Source organism: Oncorhynchus clarkii, chromosome 25, assembly GCF_045791955.1.
Source record: "Oncorhynchus clarkii lewisi isolate Uvic-CL-2024 chromosome 25, UVic_Ocla_1.0, whole genome shotgun sequence".
NCBI classification, from domain to species: domain Eukaryota; kingdom Metazoa; phylum Chordata; class Actinopteri; order Salmoniformes; family Salmonidae; genus Oncorhynchus; species Oncorhynchus clarkii.
The window spans coordinates 39,945,950-39,970,300 of NC_092171.1; the positions used below are offsets into that span (position 1 = coordinate 39,945,950).

The 24,351-nt window shown below is 44.4% G+C and overlaps 1 protein-coding gene across 1 annotated transcript in view; it reads left to right on the forward strand.

Annotated features, from left to right (window-relative positions):
* The window catches only part of LOC139383672 (uncharacterized), a 23,481-nt gene extending 2,023 nt beyond the window's left edge, over positions 1-21,458 (forward strand). The window contains exons 1-11 of the mRNA XM_071128206.1: positions 1-1,046; positions 1,179-1,225; positions 4,663-4,777; positions 4,866-5,245; positions 10,254-10,393; positions 11,407-11,510; positions 12,192-12,264; positions 15,401-15,489; positions 15,621-15,728; positions 20,638-20,936; positions 21,095-21,458. The exon at positions 1-1,046 is cut by the window's left edge and continues 2,023 nt beyond it. Of these exons, the coding sequence (XP_070984307.1) occupies positions 1-1,046; positions 1,179-1,225; positions 4,663-4,777; positions 4,866-5,245; positions 10,254-10,393; positions 11,407-11,510; positions 12,192-12,264; positions 15,401-15,489; positions 15,621-15,728; positions 20,638-20,936; positions 21,095-21,212 (2,519 nt within the window). The 3' untranslated portion in view covers positions 21,213-21,458. The remainder of the gene's footprint in view (positions 1,047-1,178; positions 1,226-4,662; positions 4,778-4,865; positions 5,246-10,253; positions 10,394-11,406; positions 11,511-12,191; positions 12,265-15,400; positions 15,490-15,620; positions 15,729-20,637; positions 20,937-21,094) is intronic.
* The last annotated feature ends 2,893 nt before the right edge of the window (positions 21,459-24,351 follow it).

Sequence of the window (24,351 nt, forward strand, 5' to 3'; positions counted from 1 at the left end):
CTCAGTCTTACTCCAACCCTTACTTTTTCCCTCACTTTCACTCCCATCCCAACTCTAACTTTAACTCTCACCCTCAAACCATTCCCAGCTCTAATCCCCATCTTCAATCCTATCCCAGCTCTAATCCCCATCTTCAATCCAATCCCAGCTCTAATCCCCATCTTCAATCCTATCCCAGCTCTAATCCCCATCTTCAATCCAATCCCAGCTCTAATCCCCATCTTCAATCCAATCCCAGCTCTAATCCCCATCTTCAATCCAATCCCAGCTCTAATCTCCATCTTCAATCCAAGTACAGCCTCCTCCCCAACCCCAACCCAGCCTACAGCCACAACCCCAACCCCAGCCCCAACCCTAACCCCAACCCCAGCCCCAACCCTAACCCTAACCCTACCTACAGCCCCAACCCTAACCCTAACCCTACCTACAGCCCCAACCCTAACCCTAATCCTACCTACAGCTCCAAGCCTAACCCCAACCCCACCTACAGCCCCAACCCTAACCCTACCTATAGCCCAAACCCTATCCCCAACCCCAACCCTAACCCCAACCCCAACCCCAACCCCAAACCCAACCCTACCTACACCCCCAACCCCAACCCTACCTACAGCCCCAACCATAACCCCAAACCTACCTACAGCCCAAACCTCAACCCTAACCCTACCTACAGCCCAAATCCTAACACCACTTACAGCCCCAATCCTAACCCTACCTACAGCCTCCACCCTAACCATAGTCCCTACTCTTATCCTCACCTCAGCCCTCAATCCAGCCCCATACCCCATCCTAACCAGCCCAGCCCAAGCCCTTCCTATATTCCCTACCCTAGCCCTAGCCCTAGATGCAGCCCTCTCTACCTCTCTCCCACTCTCCTCCTGCGTGGGGGGTGGGAGTCAGAGAGTGGGGTAAGTCCAGCCGTCCAGCAGATGACCACAGAGAGGAGAGGACCACACGTGAACCACCTGAATCAATTGAATCACTTGAACCATTTGAATCAATTGAACCATCTGAAGCCTCTCTACTCGCCCCCAGCACAGCAGACACAGGTACAGTAACATCCTCCCAAGGGGGAGTCTGGGTAGTCTGTGTTAGCTCGCTGAGCTAAAAACTAAAGCATTAAGGATATCTGATATACTTAACAGTGTGTTAAATTAATGTTGGTTTTGTTACTCTTTTAGATGACATTGACAGAACATTTGGGAAACTATGAGACACCAAACTGCAGGTATGCTGTGTGTGTGTGTGTGTGTGCTTGCTTGCTTTCATGTGTGTGTGTGTGTGTGTGTGTGTGTGTGTTTGTGTGTGTGTGTGAAATAACACATATAGAATCATGTAGTACTGAAAAAAAAGTGTTAAGCAAAACAAAATATATTTTATATCTGAGATTCTTCAAAGTAGCCACCCTTTGCCTTAATGGCGGCTTTGAACAATCTTGGCATTCTCTCAACCAGCTTCACCTGGAATGCTTTTCCAACAGTCTTGAAGGAGTTCCCACGTATGCTGAGCACTTGTTGGCTGCTTTTCCTTCACTCTGCGGTCCAACTCATCCCAAACCATCTCTATTGGGTTGAGGTCGGGTGATTGTGGAGGCCAGGTCATCTGATGCAGCACTCCATCAATCTCCTTCTTGGTCAAATAGCCCTTACAGAGCTTGTGTTGGGTTATTGTACTGTTGAAAACCAAATGATAGTCCCACTAAGCTCAAACCAGATAGGATGGCTTATCGCTGCAGAATGCTGTGGTAGCCGTGCTGGTTAAGTGTAACTTCAATTCTAAATAAATCACTGACAGTGTCACCAGCAAAGCACCCCCATACCATCACACCTCCTCCTCCATGCTTCACGTTGGGTACCACACATGCGGAGATGTTCTCCTACTCTGTGTCTCACAAAGATGTGGCTGTTGTAACCAAAAATATGGACTCATCAGACCAAAGGACAGATTTCCACTGGTCTAATGCCCATTGCTAATTTTTCTTGGCCCAAGCAAGTCTCTTCTTCTTATTGGTGCACTTCAGAAGTTGTTTCTTTGCAGCAATTCGACCATGAAGGCCTGATTCATGCAGTCTCCTCTGAACAGTTGATGTTGAAATGTGTCTGTTACTTAAACTCTGTGAAGCATTTATTTGGGCTGCAACATTTATTTTGGCTGGTAACTCTAATGAACTTATCCTCTGTAGCAGAGGTAATTCTGGGGCTTCCTTTCCTATAGCGGTCCTCGTGAGAACCAGTTTCATAGCGCTTGATGGTTTTTGCGACTGCACGTTAACTTCTTGATCCTACTTGAGACGCAGACGTCTCAAGTAGGCACCTGGAAATGCAAATGCGCTACGCTAAATGCTAAATGTACTCGTTACAACTCAAACCTTGATCAAAATTCACAAGCAGGGTATTGAATTAAAGCTACACTCGTTGTGAACCTAGCCAGCAAGTCAGATTTTTAAAATGCTTTTCGGCGAAAGCATGAGAAGCTATTATCTGATAGCATGCACCCCCCAAAATACCAGCACGACACGTAAACAACAGATTTTGCGGTAGCCGGCGCTACCCAAAACGCAGAAATAAAATATAAAACATTCATTACCTTTGACGAGCTTCTTTCTTGGCACTCCTATATGCCCCATAAACATCACTATTGGGTCTTTTTTTCGTTTAAATCGGTCCATATATACCCAAAATAGCTTTGTATGGAAGCTGTGTCATTCAGAAAAAAACATCGTTTTTAAACGCTGCGTAATTTTTTAAAATTAAAAAAGTCGACGATAAACTTTCACAAAACACTTCGAAATCCTTTTGTAATCCAACTTTAGGTATTAGTAAACGTTTATAATCTATCAAAATGATTACAGGGCGATGTATATTCAATAGCTCCTCGTTTGCAAATCAATGGCTGCCAATGTCTTCATTAACAACATCCGGGTGAAGACTGGAAGAAACGGATGCCAGATAGATGGATTTTCCAACAATTAATTCAATTGAAAATGACGACAATGGCGACATCGTGTGGAATTTGTATGAATTGCATGCAGGTCGATATTACATTTTGTCCTCTTTTAACAACTCGTGGAAGTGACTTATGGAAATTATTTTTAGCTTTCAGAGAGCAGTTTTTCTTGCGTTTTTCAATGAAACACACGATCTGTTATAGTCACAGCCGTGATTTAACCAGTTTTAGAAACTTCAGAGTGTTTTCTATCCACACATACTAATCATATGCATATACTATATTCCTGGCATGAGTAGCAGGACGCTGAAAAGTTGCGCGATTTTTAACAGAATGTTCGAAAAAGGAGGGGGTAGAAGTTAAGAAACTTTCAAATTTCTTGAAATTTTCTGAATTGACTGACCTTCATGTCTTAAAGTAATGATGGACTGTCGTTTCTCTTTGCTTATTTGAGCTGTTCTTGACATAATATGGACTTGGTCTTTTACCAAATAGGGCTATCTTCTGTATACCACCCCTACCTTGTCACAATACAACTGATCCGCTCAAACACACTAAGAATGAACGGAATTCCACCCAATTAACTTTTAACAAGGCACACCTGTTAATTGAAATGCATTCCAGGTGACTACCTCATGAAGCTGGTTGAGAGAATGCCAAGAGTGTGCAAAGCTGTCATCAAGGCAAAGGGTGGCTCGTTGAAGAATCTCAAATATAAAATACATTTTGATTTGATTAACACTTTTTTGGTTACTACATGATTCCATATGTGTTATTTCATAGTTTTGATATCTTCACTAATATTATACAATGTAAAAAATAGCAAAAATGAGTAGGTGTGTCCAAACCTTTGACTGGTTTGAGCATAGGAACACATCCCTATCCATGGCAAAATGCATATAATTGCAGGAAATTAGCTTTCAAACTACAACATTTTAATCAGCTACGTTAAAAAAATGTGTAGAATTACAGGAAATTGGCTTTAAAACACCAACATGTCTCTCCACGAAGATGGGGGCCTCAAAACAGTTATTGACCGGGGCTTTGACCAAATTCAGCCGTGACCGCGCCCATTGCCACCCCCTGCCACGCCCACTGCCAACCCCTGCCACGCCCACTGCCAACCCCTGCCACGCCCACTACCACCCCCTGCCACGCCCATTGCCACCCCCTGCCACGCCCACCAACCACAACACTTTTTGATCCAATATGGTGTTTCTATTGATGATGATGATGATCATGATAATATTGATTATGATGATATTGATTATGATGTTGATGATGATGGTAATGATTATGATGTTGATGATGATGGTAATGATTATGATGTTGATGATGATGGTAATGATTATGATGATGAGGATGATAATATTGATTATGATGCTATTGATTATGATGTTGATGATGATGGTAATGATTATGATGTTGATGATGATGGTAATGATTATGATGTTGATGATGATAATATTGATTATGATGATATTGATTATGATAATAATGATGATGGTAATGATTATGATGATGAGGATGATAATATTGATTATGATGATATTGATTATGATGATGAGGATGATAATATTGATTATGATGATATTGATTATGATGATAATATTGATTATGATGATGATGATATTAATGATTATGATGATGTTGATTATGATGATAATATTGATTATGATGACGATGATATTAATGATGATGATGTGTGTGTGTCAGCAGGTTGATGTGTTCTGTGTGTCAGAGGGACTTTAAGAGTCTTCCTGCTCTTAACGGACACATGCGCTCTCACAGAGGACTCCGCGGACAGCCCGGCAGGTCACAAACATACAGGACGGTGAGACGAAATACACACACACACACACACACACACACACAATACTTCTCTATCCCTGTAATGTAAATTTTCTCTCTCTCTCTCTCAGCAGAAGGAAGGGGTGATTCCAGGGTCCCCTGTCCCCATAGTGATGCCCGTCTCTGTGCCCGTCAGACTCCCTGCCTCCCCATTTCCATGCCTGGAAGAGGAGCACCACGAGGGGCAGGATGAGGGAAGGAGGGGATGGAAAGAAAGGAAAAAAGAAAAGAGGATGTATAGCCATATCCACTCTGCTCTTGTCCTGCCCCGCCAGTCCACTAGGGGTGCTGTGGTGTTCCAGAGTGTTCTGCGTTCAATTGTTCAACTGACCAGCTACACCCCTCCTCCCATGCTGAGGCCAGACAGGGATGGAACTGGGCTATACTGCTCTCTAACCACAAGTGATGGTGACATGCTAATGTCCGGGGAGCATCCAATGAAGATCAAACCGTAAGAACATCGCCCCTTACTAACCTCATACCCAATCACATCACCCCTTACTAACCTCCTACCCAAATCACATCGCCCCTTACTAACCTCCTACCCAATCACATCACCCCTTACTAACCTCATACCCAATCACATCATCCCTTACTAACCTCCTAGCCAATCACGTCACCCCTTCCTAACCTCCTACCCAATCACATCACCCCTTACTAACCTCCTACCCAATCACATCCCACCTTACTAACCTCCTACCCAATCACATCCCACCTTACTAACCTCCTACACAATCACCCCTTACTTACCTCCTACCCAATCACATCATCCCTTGCTAACCTCGTACCCAATCCCCCTTAACCTCCTACCCAATCACATCACCCCTTACTAACCTCCTACCCAATCACATCATCCCTTACTAACCTCCTACCTAATCACATCACCCCTTACAAACCTCCTACACAATCACATCACCCCTTACTAACCTCCTACCCAATCACATCATCCCTTACTAACCTCCAACCTAATCACATCACCCCTTACTAACCTCCTACACAATCACATCACCCCTTACTAACCTCCTACCTAATCACATCACCCCTTACTAACCTCCTACCCAATCAAATCACCCCTTACTAACCTACGACCCACTCACATCACCCCTTACTAACCTCCTACCCAATCACATCACCCCTTACTAACCTCCTACACAAACACATCACCCCTTACTAACCTACGACCCACTCACATCACCCCTTACTAACCTCCTACCCAATCACATCACCCCTTACTAACCTCCTACCCAATCACATCACCCCTTACTAACCTCCTACCCAATCACATCACCCCTTACTAACCTACGACCCACTCACATCACCCCTTACTAACCTCCTACCCAATCACGTCACCCCTTCCTAACCTCCTACCCAATCACATCACACCTTACTAACCTCCTACCTAATCACATCACGCCTTCCTAACCTCCTACCCAATCACATCACCCCTTACTAACCTCCTACCCGATCACATCACCCCTTACTAACATACAACCCACTCACATCATCCATTGCTAACCTCCTACACAATCAAATCACCCCTTACTAACCTACGACCCACTCACATCACCCCTTACTAACCTCCGACCCAATCACATCACCCCTTACTAACCTCCTACCCAATCACATCACCCCTTACTAACCTCCTACCCAATCACATCACGCCTTATTAACCTACGACCCACTCACATCACCCCTTACTAACCTCCTACCCAATCACGTCACCCCTTCCTAACCTCCTACCCAATCACATCACACCTTACTAACCTCCTACCTAATCACATCACCCCTTACTAACCTCCTACCCAATCACATCACCCCTTACTAACCTACGACCCACTCACATCACCCCTTACTAACCTCCTACCCAATCACGTCACCCCATCCTAACCTCCTACCCAATCACATCACCCCTTACTAACCTCCTAGCCAATCACGTCACCCCTTCCTAACCTCCTACCCAATCACATCACCCCTTACTAACCTCCTACCCGATCACATCACCCCTTACTAACCTCCTACCCGATCACATCCCACCTTACTAACCTCCTACACAATCACCCCTTACTTACCTCCTACCCAATCACATCACCCCTTACTAACCTCCTACACAATCGCATCACCCCTTACTAACCTCCTACCCAATCACATCACCCCTTACTAACCTACGACCCACTCACATCACCCCTTACTAACCTCCTACCCAATCACATCACCCCTTACTAACCCTCCTACCCAATCACATCACCCCTTACTAACCGCCTAAACAATCACATCACCCCTTACTAACCTACGACCCACTCACATCACCCCTTACTAACCTCCTACCCAATCACATCACCCCTTACTAACCTCCTACCCAATCACATCACCCCTTACTAACTTACGACCCACTCAAATCACCCCTTACTAACCTACGACCCAATCACGTCACCCCTTCCTAAACTCCTACCCAATCACATCACCCCTTACTAACCTCCTACCCGATCACATCACCCCTTACTAACCTACAACCCACTCACATCATCCATTGCTAACCTCCTACACAATCACATCACCCCTTACTAACCTACGACCCACTCACATCACCCCTTACTAACCTCCGACCCAATCACATCACCCCTTACTAACCTCCTACCCAATCACATCACCCCTTACTAACCTCCTACCCAATCACATCACCCCTTACTAACCTACGACCCACTCACATCACCCCTTACTAACCTCCTACCCAATCACGTCACCCCTTCCTAACCTCCTACCCAATCACATCACACCTTACTAACCTCCTACCCAATCACATCACCCCTTACTAACCTCCTACCCAATCACATCACCCCTTACTAACCTACGACCCACTCACATCACCCCTTACTAACCTCCTACCCAATCACGTCACCCCTTCCTAACCTCCTACCCAATCACATCACCCCTTACTATTCTCCTAGCCAATCACGTCACCCCTTCCTAACCTCCTACCCAATCACATCACCCCTTACTAACCTCCTACCCGATCACATCCCACCTTACTAACCTCCTACACAATCACCCCTTACTTACCTCCTACCCAATCACATCACCCCTTACTAACCTCCTAACCAATCGCATCATCCCTTGCTAACCTCGTACCCAATCCCCCTTAACCTCCTACCCAATCACATCACCCCTTACTAACCACCTACCCAATCACATCATCCCTTACTAACCTCCTACCCACTCACATCATCCATTGCTAACCTCCTACACAATCACATCACCCCTTACTAACCTCCTACCTAATTACATCACCCCTTACTAACCTCCTACACAATCACATCACCCCTTACTAACCTCCTACCTAATCACATCACCCCTTACTAACCTCCTACCCAATCACATCACCCCTTACTAACCTACGACCCACTCACATCACCCCTTACTAACCTCCTACCCAATCACATCACCCCTTACTAACCTCCTACCCAATCACATCACCCCTTACTAACCTACGACCCACTCACATCACCCCTTACTAACCTCCTACCCAATCGCATCACCCCTTACTAACCTCCTACCCAATCACATCACCCCTTACTAACCTCCTACCCAATCACATCACCCCTTACTAACCTACGACCCACTCACATCACCCCTTACTAACCTCCTACCCAATCACATCACACCTTACTAACCTCCTACCTAATCACATCACCCCTTACTAACCTCCTACCCAATCACATCACCCCTTACTAACCTACGACCCACTCACATCACCCCTTACTAACCTACTACCCAATCACGTCACCCCTTCCTAACCTCCTACCCAATCACATCACACCTTACTAACCTCCTACCTAATCACATCACCCCTTACTAACCTCCTACCCAATCACATCACCCCTTACTAACCTACGACCCACTCACATCACCCCTTACTAACCTCCTACCCAATCACGTCACCCCTTCCTAACCTCCTACCCAATCACATCACCCCTTACTAACCTCCTACCCAATCACGTCACCCCTTCCTAACCTCCTACCCAATCACATCACCCCTTACTATTCTCCTAGCCAATCACGTCACCCCTTCCTAACCTCCTACCCAATCACATCACCCCTTACTAACCTCCTACCCGATCACATCCCACCTTACTAACCTCCTACACAATCACCCCTTACTTACCTCCTACCCAATCACATCACCCCTTACTAACCTCCTAACCAATCGCATCATCCCTTGCTAACCTCGTACCCAATCCCCCTTAACCTCCTACCCAATCACATCACCCCTTACTAACCACCTACCCAATCACATCATCCCTTACTAACCTCCTACCCACTCACATCATCCATTGCTAACCTCCTACACAATCACATCACCCCTTACTAACCTCCTACCTAATTACATCACCCCTTACTAACCTCCTACACAATCACATCACCCCTTACTAACCTCCTACCTAATCACATCACCCCTTACTAACCTCCTACCCAATCACATCACCCCTTACTAACCTACGACCCACTCACATCACCCCTTACTAACCTCCTACCCAATCACATCACCCCTTACTAACCTCCTACCCAATCACATCACCCCTTACTAACCTCCTACACAATCACATCACCCCTTACTAACCTACGACCCACTCACATCACCCCTTACTAACCTACGACCCACTCACATCACCCCTTACTAACCTCCTACCCAATCACGTCACCCCTTCCTAACCTCCTACCCAATCACATCACCCCTTACTAACCTCCTACCCGATCACATCACCCCTTACTAACCTACAACCCACTCACATCATCCCTTGCTAACCTCCTACCCAATCACCCTTAACCTCCTACCAAATCACATCACCCTAGTGAGGGGTAAGGGGTGATGTGAGTGGGTCGTAGGTTAGAAAGGGGTGATGTGATTGGGTAGGAGGTTAGTAAGGGGTGATGTGATTAGGTAGGAGGTTAGTAAGGGGTAATGTGATTAGGTAGGAGGTTAGTAAGGGGTGATGTGATTAGGTAGGAGGCTAACCTCCTACCCAATTACATCACAACTTACTTACCTCCTTCCCAATCACATCACAACTTACTTACCTCCTACCCAATCAAATTACTTATCACTGATAAATCCCCCTTTCCTCCCCAGCCATTTCAGACCTGAAGCTTGACCTAAATTGTTCTGTGTGTTTTTATTCCGTCAGCTGTTGAAACAAACCCACTGTAATCAATGAGACGTGCTACACTGGCTGCAATTTGTACCTTGTCAGCTCTGGGATTTGAACTTGCAACCTTTCGGTTACTAGTCCAACGCTCTAACCACTAGGCTACCCTGCCGCCCCATGAGACTTGCTACACTGGCTGCAGAATGCAAGACTTGCATTACTTAACCATCTTTTACCCTTCAAGACTATTTTCAGTGCAGAGAAACACATCTGTGAAGCATACACAACTATGATTGGTTATTGACCTATCACTCACAGGAGGATCAACGTGGGGATTGGATATCAGGCTGATGTCCCACCTCTTCAGGACCAAAGACACTCTCACTCAGACACCCACAAAGCACTGGTGTTGTGGATGCCCTGGGATGCCCTGGAGAACTCATCCACCCAGCACAGAGGTACACACACACACAGCTAATGCCTTAGTACACCCACTAAAATCGTGCAGTACAGTATACAGCAAGCAGTTTAGCAGTTACACCGGCAGGTTCCGGTGGCAATAAATTAATTATACCAAAAGCTTACCTTGACGTGGAAGAGTTCCAGTGTTGGATAGCCATACCCAACTAGCTAACATAGCATCCCTCTCTGTTTTAGCCAGGTGTTTGAGTAAGCTAAACTAGCTAGCTGCATTTGCTAGCTAAGAAAGTGAACGAGTTAATTTGTTCTAAACTGTTCAACTATTGTCTTTCTCTCTCTTTGAGTCAACTACTCGCTACATTTGATGCACTGCAATGCTAGCTAGCTGTAGCTTATGCTTTCAGTTCTAGATTCATTCTCAGATCCTTTGATTTGGTGGACAACATGTCAGTTCATGCTGCAAGAGCTCTGATAGGTTGGAGGATGTCCTCCGGAAGTTGTCATAATTACTGTGTAAGTCTATGGAAAGGGGTGAGAACCATGAGCCTCCTAGGGTTTGTATTGAATTCAAAGTACACAAAGGAGGACGTAAACTAGCTGTATTCCGGCTACATCATGGTGCTACCCCCACAGAGTGCTGTTGAGGCTACTGTAGACCTTCATTGCAAAACATTGTGTTTTATTCAATTATTTGGTTGCCGTGAATATATTTAGTGTAGTTGAATTTTTTTTTTAAAAGGATAACTTTATAAATGTTTCACAATTTTATTTTTCTGAAATTCACTGAGGATGGTCCTCTCCTTCCTCCTCTGAGGAGCCTCCACTGACACACTCACACACATACACAAACACACACACACACGCACACACGCACACACACACACGCGCACACACGCACACACACACACACACACACACACACACACACACACACACACACACACACACACACACACACACACACACACACACATTCCGTACAAAATCTTGTCGCCCGAATAGTGTGGTCACGTTCCCTCTCAAAAGATATAATCTTTCTCTCTCTCTCCAGTGGAGTGTCTGTTGATGATGTCATGTTCCAGTGTGTGTCCGGGGGGCGGGACTAACTCTGAGTACGCCCTGCACAGCTTATCCGAGAGCAGAGGAGACTTCCTGGTCAGAGTTTACATTTACATCACCTCAATCAATCACATGTTGTTTGTCTCTGAGGGAAAATCAGCATCAGTCACACAGAAAATAAACACTAATCACTGTGTTTTAATGTCGTGTCCTAACCTAACCTAACCTAACATAACCTCACCTAACCTCACCTAACCTCACCTCACCTCACCTCACCTAACCTAACTCACCTCACCTCACCTAACCTCACCTAACCTAACCTAACCTCACCTCACCTCACCTAACCTCACCTCACCTCACCTAATCTCACCTCACCTAACCTCACCTCACCTAACCTAACCTAACCTCATCTCACCTAACCTAACCTCACCTAACCTAACCTCACCTCAGCTAACCTAACCTAACCTCAGCTAACCTAACCTCACCTAACCTCACCTAACCTAACCTCACCTCAGCTAACCTCACCTAACCTCACCTCACCTCACCTCACCTAACCTAACCTCAGCTAACCTAACCTAACCTAACCTAACCTCAGCTAACCTAACCTAACCTAACCTAACCTCACCTAACCTAACCTCAGCTCCAACTCCAAACCTGTCGTCTCTGGCCAGAGCAGCCTTTTAATTATCTAATTAATAAAATCAATCAACTAATAAATCATTTGATGAATCAGTCTTGAGATTTCCCTAATTTCCTCTCTCTGTCTCCACCTCTAAGGGAACGCTGGAGAAGATGCTCCTTCACCACTGGCCAATGACAGCCAACTCTCTCTCCTCCTACCACTACGCAGGTGTGTGTGATTCACACGCTCAAACACTGTCTAAGCAGTTTCAGACATTCAGCTCTGTCTCTCTCAATAAAAAAATAAATACATTTGCTTTATTAGCATGACGTAACAATGTATATCTTGCCAAAGCATACTTTTGAGATGAAGTGATACATTTACAATATTAACATAATTAAAAATTATAATATTCGTGATTGTCGACGACAATGAAGGTAATCAAGATTGTCAATCAGTAACAGCAATATGCAAGTTGGTTGGTCTGTCAGACACTCTCTCACCCTGTCTGTATTTTTCTCTCTCTTTCTCTGTCTCTCTTTCTCTCTCTCTTTCTCTGTCTCTCTTTCTCTGTCTCTCTTTCTCTGTCTCTCTCTCTCTTTCTCTGTCTCTCTTTCTCTCTCTCTCTCTTTCTTTCTTTCTCTCTCTTTCTCTGTCTCTTTCTCTATATATATCCCTGTCTATCTTTCTCTCTCTCTCTCTCTCTCTCTCTCTCTCTTTCTCTCTCTCTCTCTTTCTCTCTCTCTCTCTCTCTCTCTCTCTTTCTCTCTCTCTCTCTCCTCTCAATTCAATTCAATTCAATTCAATTCAAGGGCTTTATTGGCATGGGAAACATGTGTTAACATTGCCAAAGCAAGTGAGGTAGATAATATATAAAGTGAATATATAAAGTTAAATAAACAATCAAAATTAACAGTAAACATTACACATACAGAAGTTTCAAAACAATAAAGACATTACAAATGTCATATTATATATATATACAGTGTTTTAACAATGTACAAATGGTAAAGGACACAAGATAAAATAAATACGCATAAATATGGGTTGTATTTACAATGGTGTGTGTTCTTCACTGGTTGCCCTTTTCTCGTGGCAACAGGTCACAAATCTTGCTGCTGTGATGGCACACTGTGGAATTTCACCCAGTAGATATGGGAGTTTTTCAAAATTGGATTTGTTTTCGAATTATTTGTGGATCTGTGTAATCTGAGGGAAATATGTCTCTCTAATATGGTCATACATTGGGCAGGAGGTTAGGAAGTGCAGCTCAGTTTCCACCTCATTTTGTGGGCAGTGAGCACATAGCCTGTCTTCTCTTGAGAGCCATGTCTGCCTACGGCGGCCTTTCTCAATAGCAAGGCTATGCTCACTGAGTCTGTACATAGTCAAAGCTTTCCTTAATTTTGGGTCAGTCACAGTGGTCAGGTATTCTGCCGCTGTGTACTCTCTGTGTAGGGCCAAATAGCATTCTAGTTTGCTCTGTTTTTTTGTTAATTCTTTCCAATGTGTCAAGTAATTATCTTTTTGTTTTCTCGTGATTTGGTTGGGTCTAATTGTGCTGCTGTCCTGGGGCTCTGTAGGGTGTGTTTGTGTTTGTGAACAGAGCCCCAGGACCAGCTTGCTTAGGGGACTCTTCTCCAGGTTCATCTCTCTGTAGGTGATGGCTTTGTTGTGGAAGGTTTGGGAATCGCTTCCTTTTAGGTGGTTATAGAATTTAACGGCTCTTTTCTGGATTTTGATAATTAGTGTGTATCGGCCTAATTCTGCTCTGCATGCATTATTTGGTGTTCTACATTGTACACAGAGGATATTTTTTTGCAGAATTCTGCGTGCAGAGTCTCAATTTGGTGTTTGTCCCATTTTGTGAAGTCTTGGTTGGTGAGCGGACCCCAGACCTCACAACCATAAAGGGCAATGGGCTCTATGACTGATTCAAGTATTTTTAGCCAAATCCTAATTGGTCTGTTGAAATGTATGTTCCTTTTGATGGCATGCCCTTCTTGCCTTGTCTCTTATTTTGGTCTTACTGAGATTTACTGTCAGGGCCCAGGTCTGACAGAATCTGTGCATAAGATCTAGGTGCTGCTGTATGCCCTCCTTGGTTGGTGACAGAAGCACCAGATCATCAGCAAACAGCAGACATTTGACTTCGGATTCTAGTAGGGTGAGGCCGGGTGCTGCAGACTTTTCTAGTGCCCGTGCCAATTTGTTGATAAATATGTTGAAGAGGGTGGGGCTTAAGCTGCATCCCTGTCTCACCCCACGACCCTGTGTGAAGAAATGTGTGTGTTTTTTGCCAATTTTAACCGCACACTTGTTGTTTGTGTACGTGGATTTTATAATGTCGTATGTTTTACCCCCAACACCACTTTCCATCAGTTTGTATAGCAGACCCTCATGCCAAATTGAGTCAAAGGCTTTTTTGAAATCAACAAAGCATGAGAAGACTTTGCCTTTGTTTTGGTTTGTTTGGTTGTCAATTAGGGTGTGCAGGGTGAATACATGGTCTGTTGTACGGTAATTTGGTAAAAAGCCAATTTGACATTTGCTCAGTACATTGTTTTCATTGAGGAAATGTACGAGTCTGCTGTTAATGATAATGCAGAGGATTTTCCCAAGGTTACTGTTGACGCATATTCCACGGTAGTTATTGGGGTGAAATTTGTCTCCACTTTTGTGGATTGGGGTGATCAGTCCTTGGTTCCAAATATTGGGGAAGATGCCAGAGCTAAGGATGATGTTAAAGAGTTTTAGTATAGCCAATTGGAATTTGTTGTCTGTATATTTGATCATTTCATTGAGGATACCATCAACACCACAGGCCTTTTTGGGTTGGAGGGTTTTTATTTTGTCCTGTAACTCATTCAATGTAATTGGAGAATCTCTCTCTCGCACCTCTCTCTCTCTCCTCTCTCTCTCTCTCTCGCACCCCTATCTCTCTCTCTCTCTCCTCTCTCTCTCTCTCTCTCTCTCTCTCTCTCCTCTCTCTCTCTCGCACCTCTCTCTCTGTCTCTCTCTGTCTCTCTCTGTCTCTCTCTCTCTCTCTCTCTCTCTCTCTCCTCTCTGTCTCTCTCGCACCTCTCTCTCTGTCTCTCTCTCTCTCTCTCTCTGTCTCTCTCTCTCTCTGTCTCTCTCTGTCTCTCTCTGTCTCTCTCTCTCTCTCTCTGTCTCTCTCTCTCTGTCTCTCTCTCTCTCTCTCTGTGTCTCTCTCTCCTCTCTATATATATATAATGTATATATATATTTGTCTCTCTCTATATATATATTTATCTCTCTCTCTCCTCTCTCTCTCTCTCCTCTCTCTCTCTATATATATATATATATATATATATATATATATATATTTCTCTCTCTGTCTCAGGGAGTGATACGTGGAGTCCAGTGGAGAAGAGGTTGGTGAAGAAAGCCTTTATGATGTACCAGAAGGACTTCCACCACATTCAGAAAACGGTACGGAACACAACGCTTTTCACACCCTCACTAACTACTATCACTCTATAGATTTTTGGACTAACTTGTGTGTGTGTGTGTGTGTGTGTGTGTGTGTGTGTGTGTGTGTGTGTGTGTGTGTGTGTGTGTAGGTGGGGACTAAGTCAGTGTCTCAGTGTGTAGAGTATTACTACACCTGGAAGAGGAGGCTGCGTCTAAATGTAAGGACCCCGGTCGGGCTGGCCAGCACACTGCCTGAGGTAAAAAAGCTTATGGAATATGTTAGCATGTGTAAAGAAACGTTCACATACAATCAGCCTTGTTGAATGCTGCATCACTTTCTGTTTTCCAGTGAAGGCGTTCAGTCGTTAGTCTATCCAGGGCTTTCACATAGTCACGAAGTAAAGGAAGCCATTTTATATTGCTGGGAACCATACTGTGTCTCTGCTCTTTGATAAGGAGGCATAATGGTTAGGGAGGGACTTGAGGAGGTGCCCCACCAATAAGGAGCTCTCAATAAACAGATCAGCTGACCTCTCTGGGCCAATGACTGTATATCTAAATGGACAGAGCCATTGATCACATGACACCAGTCATTCCTTTGTGAAGATTCAAAAGCACATTTGAAGCCAAGGAAGTTTGAGCTTCTCGAGGAAATAACGTTGCAGGCTAGCTCAGTGCTGCCCCCTCTGATTGAGTATCTCAAGTTGAAGGCCAACCAGGGTACTGCAGGCTGCCAATAGCTACTAAAATATCATTATCACTTGTTCTGCGTGATTTAAACATAATCAGGGCATATATCTAGTGTGTTAGAACCAATTATTGTCTTCTAAACATGTATTTATTCACATGAAGATTGACAGGGGCGCAACTTTCACTGGGGACGGGGGGGATATGACCCCCCCCCCCCACCCCACCCCCCCCCACACACACACACACACACACACATTCTGTTTTGTCACACACATTCATTTTGTCCAGTTTTATAATTGCGCTGTGATACAAAACACAGCTTTACGGTGTGCTTTAAGACCATGTGGATGCCTCAGAGCGGTCGGGTAGGCTGGTTTCCGGTTTCAGCCAGCTGGATTTGGGACTGTACTGGACACCACAGAGCATGCGGACAGGCTGTGCGAAGGCAAAGCTTCTGAAAGGCTGGCATATAGGACCAGCACAGGAGAGATGCACAGAGGCAGTTGCGGTCTCTGTTGCGCTTTTTCTCAGAGTTGTAAAAGCAAGCATAGCAGAAACTGGCTACTCTTTAGTTGAATGATCTAGCTGGCAAGGTAACTGTTGCTTGACACAATTGTTTTTATATAACACCAGTGCTGAGCTAGAAGTGTAACTGACATGTTATGTTAGCTAATGTTTCATCCCCTTCCCACTGAAGTGAATGAACTATTAGCAGCTAGATAGCTAGCTAGTAGCTACCACAGCAAGTTCAGCTCTAGCTAGCCTCTAGCTATCTGTCAGGTAGCAGTACCTTAAGGCTGTTGTGTGTATGGAAATATTTTGTAGCCTTTGTTTTGTCCCATTTCAACAGAAGTACATTTGATGATGTACCATAGTACCATTATCTAGAGCTATCCAAACGTTGGCTAATGTTAGCTAGCTAGCTCACTAACTTTGGCTATTATTTTTTACCTCAATAACACTAGATTTGAATCAAACAATGAAAACAGTGGCCAAACGATTGAAGACCAATATATTTGGCCATTTTTTCAGCTTAATGTTAGTTTTTATTAGTCAGTATAGCAATGTGTTATTGATCTGTCAGTTTCCCTAATGCTAATTCCCTAGTTTTCACACTGACATGGTATTAACAGCTCTACAGGCTTCACTGTCATGGTGCACAGTCAACACACAACACTATGCTCATCATGTCTCTTAGCAGGATCAGATGACAGGTGACAGGTGTCCCAGCAGGGTCAGACAGCCAGGGAAGACCAGTCTACGTAGCTCAGGTGAATTTTGCAGTATATTATAACAACCAGGGAATGGATACAAAGTTCCATCTTGAGTTGATGGGTAGGCTACAGTCTGGGATCTGGGAATAATGGTCATTTCAATCTTTGTCATGCCTCATCTGAGCAGGATCAGATGGTGACAGGGGTCTCATCAGGGTCAGGCAACCAGGGAACTTCCATAGATACAACCCTTTATTCTCCCTGTGCAGTAAACACTGGCCAAGCAAGAAGCTTCAACGTTGTAAACTATTGTAAGGCAAACCTCTAAAGTTGATTTCCAAACTGTATCAACGGTTGATAGAGGCTTTTCCCAACATGTAAAACAAAAATGTGAGAAAAGACTTGGGAGACGCTAGTGGAGATACAGTGCCTTGCGAAAGTATTCGGCCCCCTTGAACTTTGCGACCTTTTGCTACATTTCAGGCTTCAAACATAAAGATATAAAACTGTATTTTTTTGTGAAGAATCAACAACAAGTGGGACACAATCATGAAGTGGAACGACATTTATTGGATATTTCAAACTTTTTTAACAAATCAAAAACTGAAAAATTGGGCGTGCAAAATTATTCAGCCCCTTTACTTTCAGTGCAGCAAACTCTCTCCAGAAGTTCAGTGAGGATCTCTGAATGATCCAATGTTGACCTAAATGACTAATGATGATAAATACAATACACCTGTGTGTAATCAAGTCTCCGTATAAATGCACCTGCACTGTGATAGTCTCAGAGGTCCGTTAAAAGCGCAGAGAGCATCATGAAGAACAAGGAACACACCAGGCAGGTCCGAGATACTGTTGTGAAGAAGTTTAAAGCCGGATTTGGATACAAAAAGATTTCCCAAGCTTTAAACATCCCAAGGAGCACTGTGCAAACGATAATATTGAAATGGAAGGAGTATCAGACCACTGCAAATCTACCAAGACCTGGCCGTCCCTCTAAACTTTCAGCTCATACAAGGAGAAGACTGATCAGAGATGCAGCCAAGAGGCCCATGATCACTCTGGATGAACTGCAGAGATCTACAGCTGAGGTGGGAGACTCTGTCCATAGGACAACAATCAGTTGTATATTGCACAAATCTGGCCTTTATGGAAGAGTGGCAAGAAGAAAGCCATTTCTTAAAGATATCCATAAAAAGTGTTGTTTAAAGTTTGCCACAAGCCACCTGGGAGACACACCAAACATGTGGAAGAAGGTGCTCTGGTCAGATGAAACCAAAGTTGAACTTTTTGGCAACAATGCAAAACGTTATGTTTGGCGTAAAAGCAACACAGACTGAAAAAATTTCAGTCTCTCAATGTGCAAAACTGATAGAGACATACCCCAAGCGACTTACAGCTGTAATCGCAGCAAAAGGTGGCGCTACAAAGTATTAACTTAAGGGGGCTGAATAATTTTGCACGCCCAATTTTTCCGTTTTTGATTTGTTAAAAAAGTTTGAAATATCCAATAAATGTGGTTCCACTTCATGATTGTGTCCCACTTGTTGTTGATTCTTCACAAAAAAATACAGTTTTATATCTTTATGTTTGAAGCCTGAAATGTGGCAAAAGTTCGCAAAGTTTAAGGGGGCTGAATACTTTCGCAAGGCACTGTACCTATTTAGGCAATCTCTACCTGCTGGGTTGCTTAGTCCTGGCCCTGGGGGTCTGTTGTACTGCTGGGTTGCTCAGTCCTGGCCCTGGGGGTCTGTTGTACTGCTGCGTTGCTCAGTCCTGGCCCTGGGGGTCTGTTGTACTGCTGGGTTGCTCAGTCCTGGCCCTGGGGGTCTGTTGTACTGCTGGGTTGCTCAGTCCTGGCCCTGGGTGTCTGTTGTACTACTGGGTTGCTCAGTCCTGGCCTTGGGGGTCTGTTGTACTGCTGGGTTGCTCAGTCCTGGCCCTGGGGGTCTGTTGTACTGCTGGGTTGCTCAGTCCTGGCCCTGGGGGTCTGTTGTACTGCTGGGTTGCTCAGTCCTGGCCTTTGGGGTCTGTTGTACTGCTGGGTTATCTCAGTCCTGGCTCTGGGGGTCTGTTGTACTACTGGGTTGCTCAGTCCTGGCCTTGGGGGTCTGTTGTACTGCTGGGTTGCTCAGTCTTGGCCTTGGGGGTCTGTTGTACTGCTGGTTGTCACTCTGGCCTTTCCCTAAGACACCTGAAACCAATAAGGAATGTTTCCCTAAGATCCTAAAGCTGAGTGGGGTGTGTTGGGGCACTGCAGGGCCGTGGACACCTAGCCACTAGGTACTATTAGGCCTATGAAATGAATTACATGGAGGATGTACTGCTTCTGTGTGTTCATGTGTAGGAGGTGTATATCTGTTTTTGTTCAAACTATTGTTTTTCAAACATTTCCCTTAAGACATAAACATTTTTAAAAGATGGGAAGTTGTTGGGGAGAGAGTTATTGACTAGACTGGTGGGGGTCAGGCGTGCAGGCGGCTCGGGCTGAAAGTCCATATAGAGGATGTCTTAAAGACACTCAAAAAAAAGTATTTGTAATTCATTTGTAAGAGTTGTTCATTTGTTAGGCTATTAAGTTAAAGGTGCAACACAATATTGATGAGTGAATTATCATTGATCTAGTTCAGTCTTATCAATCACTTACCTAGCTTGATGACTGCTAGAAGGGTCATGGGTCATTTTAGATTGTGTTGAAATACAGAAAATTAGCTTTAGATGCCTCCCCCCCCCACCAAAATGAGAGTACCCTCAGGCCCCCCCGCCAAGTTTCCCCCCCACTTCTAAAACCAAAGTTGCGCCCCTGTAGATAGACCATGGAGATTGTCATTTTCCCCTCACTATAATGGGGGGGGTCTTGTTTTCTACAAACAATGCCTGCAGTACCGTGGTCGACCTTGAACTTTGTGGCTTCACTGAGAGAGGGCAGTCGTTCTCCCCTGTTCTGGGCCCACAGCCAATCACACCGTCTCCCTCGTCAGCGGGGACAACAATGATGGACAGGTGAGTGTCTCTGTGGAGAGAAATAGAGACAGAGAGAGTGCAATATTTACTGTTAATTTCTAATAAAAAACTATGTTGTTTTGTGTCTTCTCACTTTTGTTTATTGTCCATTTCACTTCCTTAGGCAATGTAAACACTTTTCCCATGCCAGTAAAGCTCATTTGAGTTGAATTGAAAGAGAGAGCGAGAAGCCAGACAAGGTATGGAGAGAACCTACCAGACTAGCTGTCAGTACTATTGTAAACTGTTCTCTCTGTAGGTCTATCCATCTCAGCCCACCATGAATGGTAAGATGGGGCTCCACACCATTTCGACACAGAATGCCTGCCAACCGATCCACAGTGGTTCCTCCTGTCCCCGGCTCCAGGTTGGTTCTGCTTGCTGTAGCCCAGCCCCGGGAGAGGTAGAGAGGCCCAGCAAGGCTCACTTTTATGGGCCGGTCTGTCTGAGGATGTCCCCCTCTCTATTCAGCTCCAGTCCCAGACCGAGCAACTCTGCCCCCAGAGCCAAGTTCCACACACAGCCTACCCCTCCATACCCCTGTAGGGCGTGTGCCAAGTAAGAGAGATACCTTCTGTCTATCTATCCATCTATCTATCCATCCAGCAACTTCTCTACTGTATATTCTGTAGTCTCCTTCCTGTCTGTCTGTCTGTCTGCCTGCCTGCCTGCCTGTCTGTCTGTACTGCGTTCTCATCTCTCCTCCTCTCCTTCAGGGTGTTCTCTAAAGTGAAGAGTCGTAATGCTCACATGAAGACACATCGCCATGAAGACACATCACCATGGAGACACATCACCATGGAGACACATCACCATGAAGACACATCACCATGAAGACACATCACCATGAAGACACATCACCATGGAGACACATCACCATGGAGACACATCACCATGGAGACACATCACCATGAAGACACATCACCATGAAGACACATCACTATGAAGACACATCACCATGAAGACACATCACCATGAAGACACATCACCATGAAGACACATCACCATGAAGACACATCACCATGAAGACACATCAGGAGGAGCTGCACTGACCCTAAACCCTAAACCCTAGACCAGCACTGACCCTAAACCCTAGACCAGCACTGACCCTAAACCCTAGACCAGCACTGACCCTAAACCAGCACTGACCCTAAACCCTTAACCCTAGACCAGCACTGACCCTAAACCCTAGACCAGCACTGACCCTAAACCCTAGACCAGCACTGACCCTAAACCCTTAACCCTAGACCAGCACTGACCCTAAACCCTAAACCCTAGACCAGCACTGACCCTAAACCCTAGACCAGCACTGACCCTAAACCCTTAACCCTAGACCAGCACTGACCCTAAACCCTACACCCTAGACCGGCACTGACCCTAAACCCTACACCCTAGACCGGCACTGACCCTAAACCCTAGACCCTACACCCGACACCAGCACTGACCCTAAACCCTACACCCTAGACCGGCACTGACCCTAAACCCTAAACCCTAGACCAGCACTGACCCTAAAACATCAGGACAAGGCCTCTACTGCCCTCTACTGTCCAACTCATTACCTAGATCCCCATACAGGGCCGGATACCTTTTGAACGACTGGGGCCAAAATACGGTACAGGGCCTGGTTTCCCAAAACCATCTTAAGACTAAGTTCACTGCTAGAACCTTCGTAGGAGCATTGTTACATCTCCAAAACCCATCGTTAAATAACGTCTCACTTAACGAAAACGCTCGTAATCTAAACGGACCACACGCAGAACATCGTCATTATGTTTTGTTGCCCTCCCCTTAGCCACTTCATATGCGTACTCGCTCCGGAATAGGAAAAATATTATTTTGTATTTTCTCCAGTTAAGTTCAATTATATTCCAATTACTAAAATATCGCATGATATAAAATAAAGCACATCTTGTCCGCCAAATGAACAAGCCCTTACGACCTCTAGAATGGCTCATAGCCAGATAACATACAGTAGGCCAACTCATATCGTTTTTCTGAAATACATTTTCTTCATAATGTTTCTTTTGAGCTGCCTAAATTAAATAATGGATTGATTGTGACGGTGTAGGCTATATTACTTTGATTTATTTAGACCATTTTTTTATTTTAAATTTAGATGTTCCAAAGGTCACCAAAGGTCAACATCAGTGGCTTGTATGTGTGGAGGCCTGGAGCTAAACGTTAATTAACGGTCGATTACCGTGAGGCCCGGCAGACTTTTACATGACAATAACCGGCTGACAAAATGTCATGACCGCCACAGCTCTAGGAACGATGCATCGTTAAAAACATTTGTAAGCCTTAAGTTCCATTATTGCTATTGGGAAACCGTACCCAGGTCAATGTGAGCCTATCGTTTCCTATCAGTTTATATCGGATTATATCTGTTTTATATATGAGGCACAGCAGAGTTTGAGGATTATATGGCTGCGTTTACACAGGCAGCCCAGTTCTGATTCCCCCCCCAATTATTGGCATGAGAGCTGATCTGATTGGTGAAAATACCAATTAGTGGAATAAGATCAGGCTCATTAATGTTCCATGTGGTATTGCCCATGATCCCTAGCACCGATTCTAAGTAACAATGCCAACATGTGTTGGATGGCATGAAAATAGAGCTCTTGAAGGAAAGGGGAAAGGTGGGATACCTAGTCAGTTGTACAACTGCATGTCTTCAACTGAAATGTGTCTTTCACATTTAACCTCAGAGAGGTGCGGGGGGGGGGGGGGGGCTGCCTTAATCGACATCCACGTCTTCAATCCATGCACGCCAGTGGTGGGTTTGGTGTAACGAAAAAAAAGAAGAATCTGCATATGCCTCATTCCTACTGTACAATACGGTGGTGGATCTTTGATGTTAAATGGCTATTTTGCTTCCACTGATCCTGGGGCCCTTGATAAGGTCAACGGCATCATGAACTTTAACAAGTACAAGTACCATTTTTTTTTTTGCCAAAATCTAGATGCCTTTTGCCAGGAGGCTGAAACTTGGTCACACGTCGATCTTCCAGCAGGACAATAACCCCAAGCACAAAACATTCACAAAGAAATGGTTCATTGACAACAAAATCATCATTTTGCAATGGCCGTTTCAGTCTCCGGACTTGAAAACCTGTGTTTTTGAAATGAAGAGGGTGATCAATAAGATGAAGGATATCCAGGATCTGAATAGATTCTGTATGGAGGAACGGACTATGATCTCTGCCAATGTGTTCTCCAACCTTATAAAACATTTGAGAAAAAGGTATCTAGTGGCCAAAATCTAAATAGCGCCTGGGCTGGAATAATACAGTATGGCCTTTCTCTTGCATTTCAAAGATGATGGTACAAAATACATTTTTAAAAAACGCATGTTTTTTCTTTGTATTATCTTTTACCAGATCTAATGTGTTATATTCGTCTACATTCCTTTCACATTTCCACACACTTCAAAGTGTTTCCTTTCAAATGGTATCAATAATATGCATATCCTTGCTTCAGGTCCTGAGTTACAGGCAGTTAGATTTGGGTAGTTCATTTTTTTCTAAAGGGTCTTAAGAGGATAAAACATTTTAGAAAAAGGCTCAGTGCTGTTATCCTCACGAGGTGAGGTATTAAAAGATATTGAAAACAGGGCTACCAATCATTTTTACCCCTATCTTTTTGAGGAAAAAAAAAGTATTGTTTTGTTAAACAAAATCTATTTCTCTGAGCAATTGTATCGGTATAAATAATATTTCCAATTGTTTTGAGCATACTATATAGCTCATTATTTGCATTATTTATTTTAATTTCAATTAAAAACATTTTGCTCATCTTTATCAAGGGTATCATTACATTTTGACCTGACTGTATATTTACTGTGGATTCAAAGACAGACAGAGACAGATAGAGACCGATACAGACAGACAGAAACAGACAGAGACCGATACAGACAGAAACAGAGACAGAAACAGAGACAGAGAGAGATAGAGAGAGACGGACAGAGACAGAA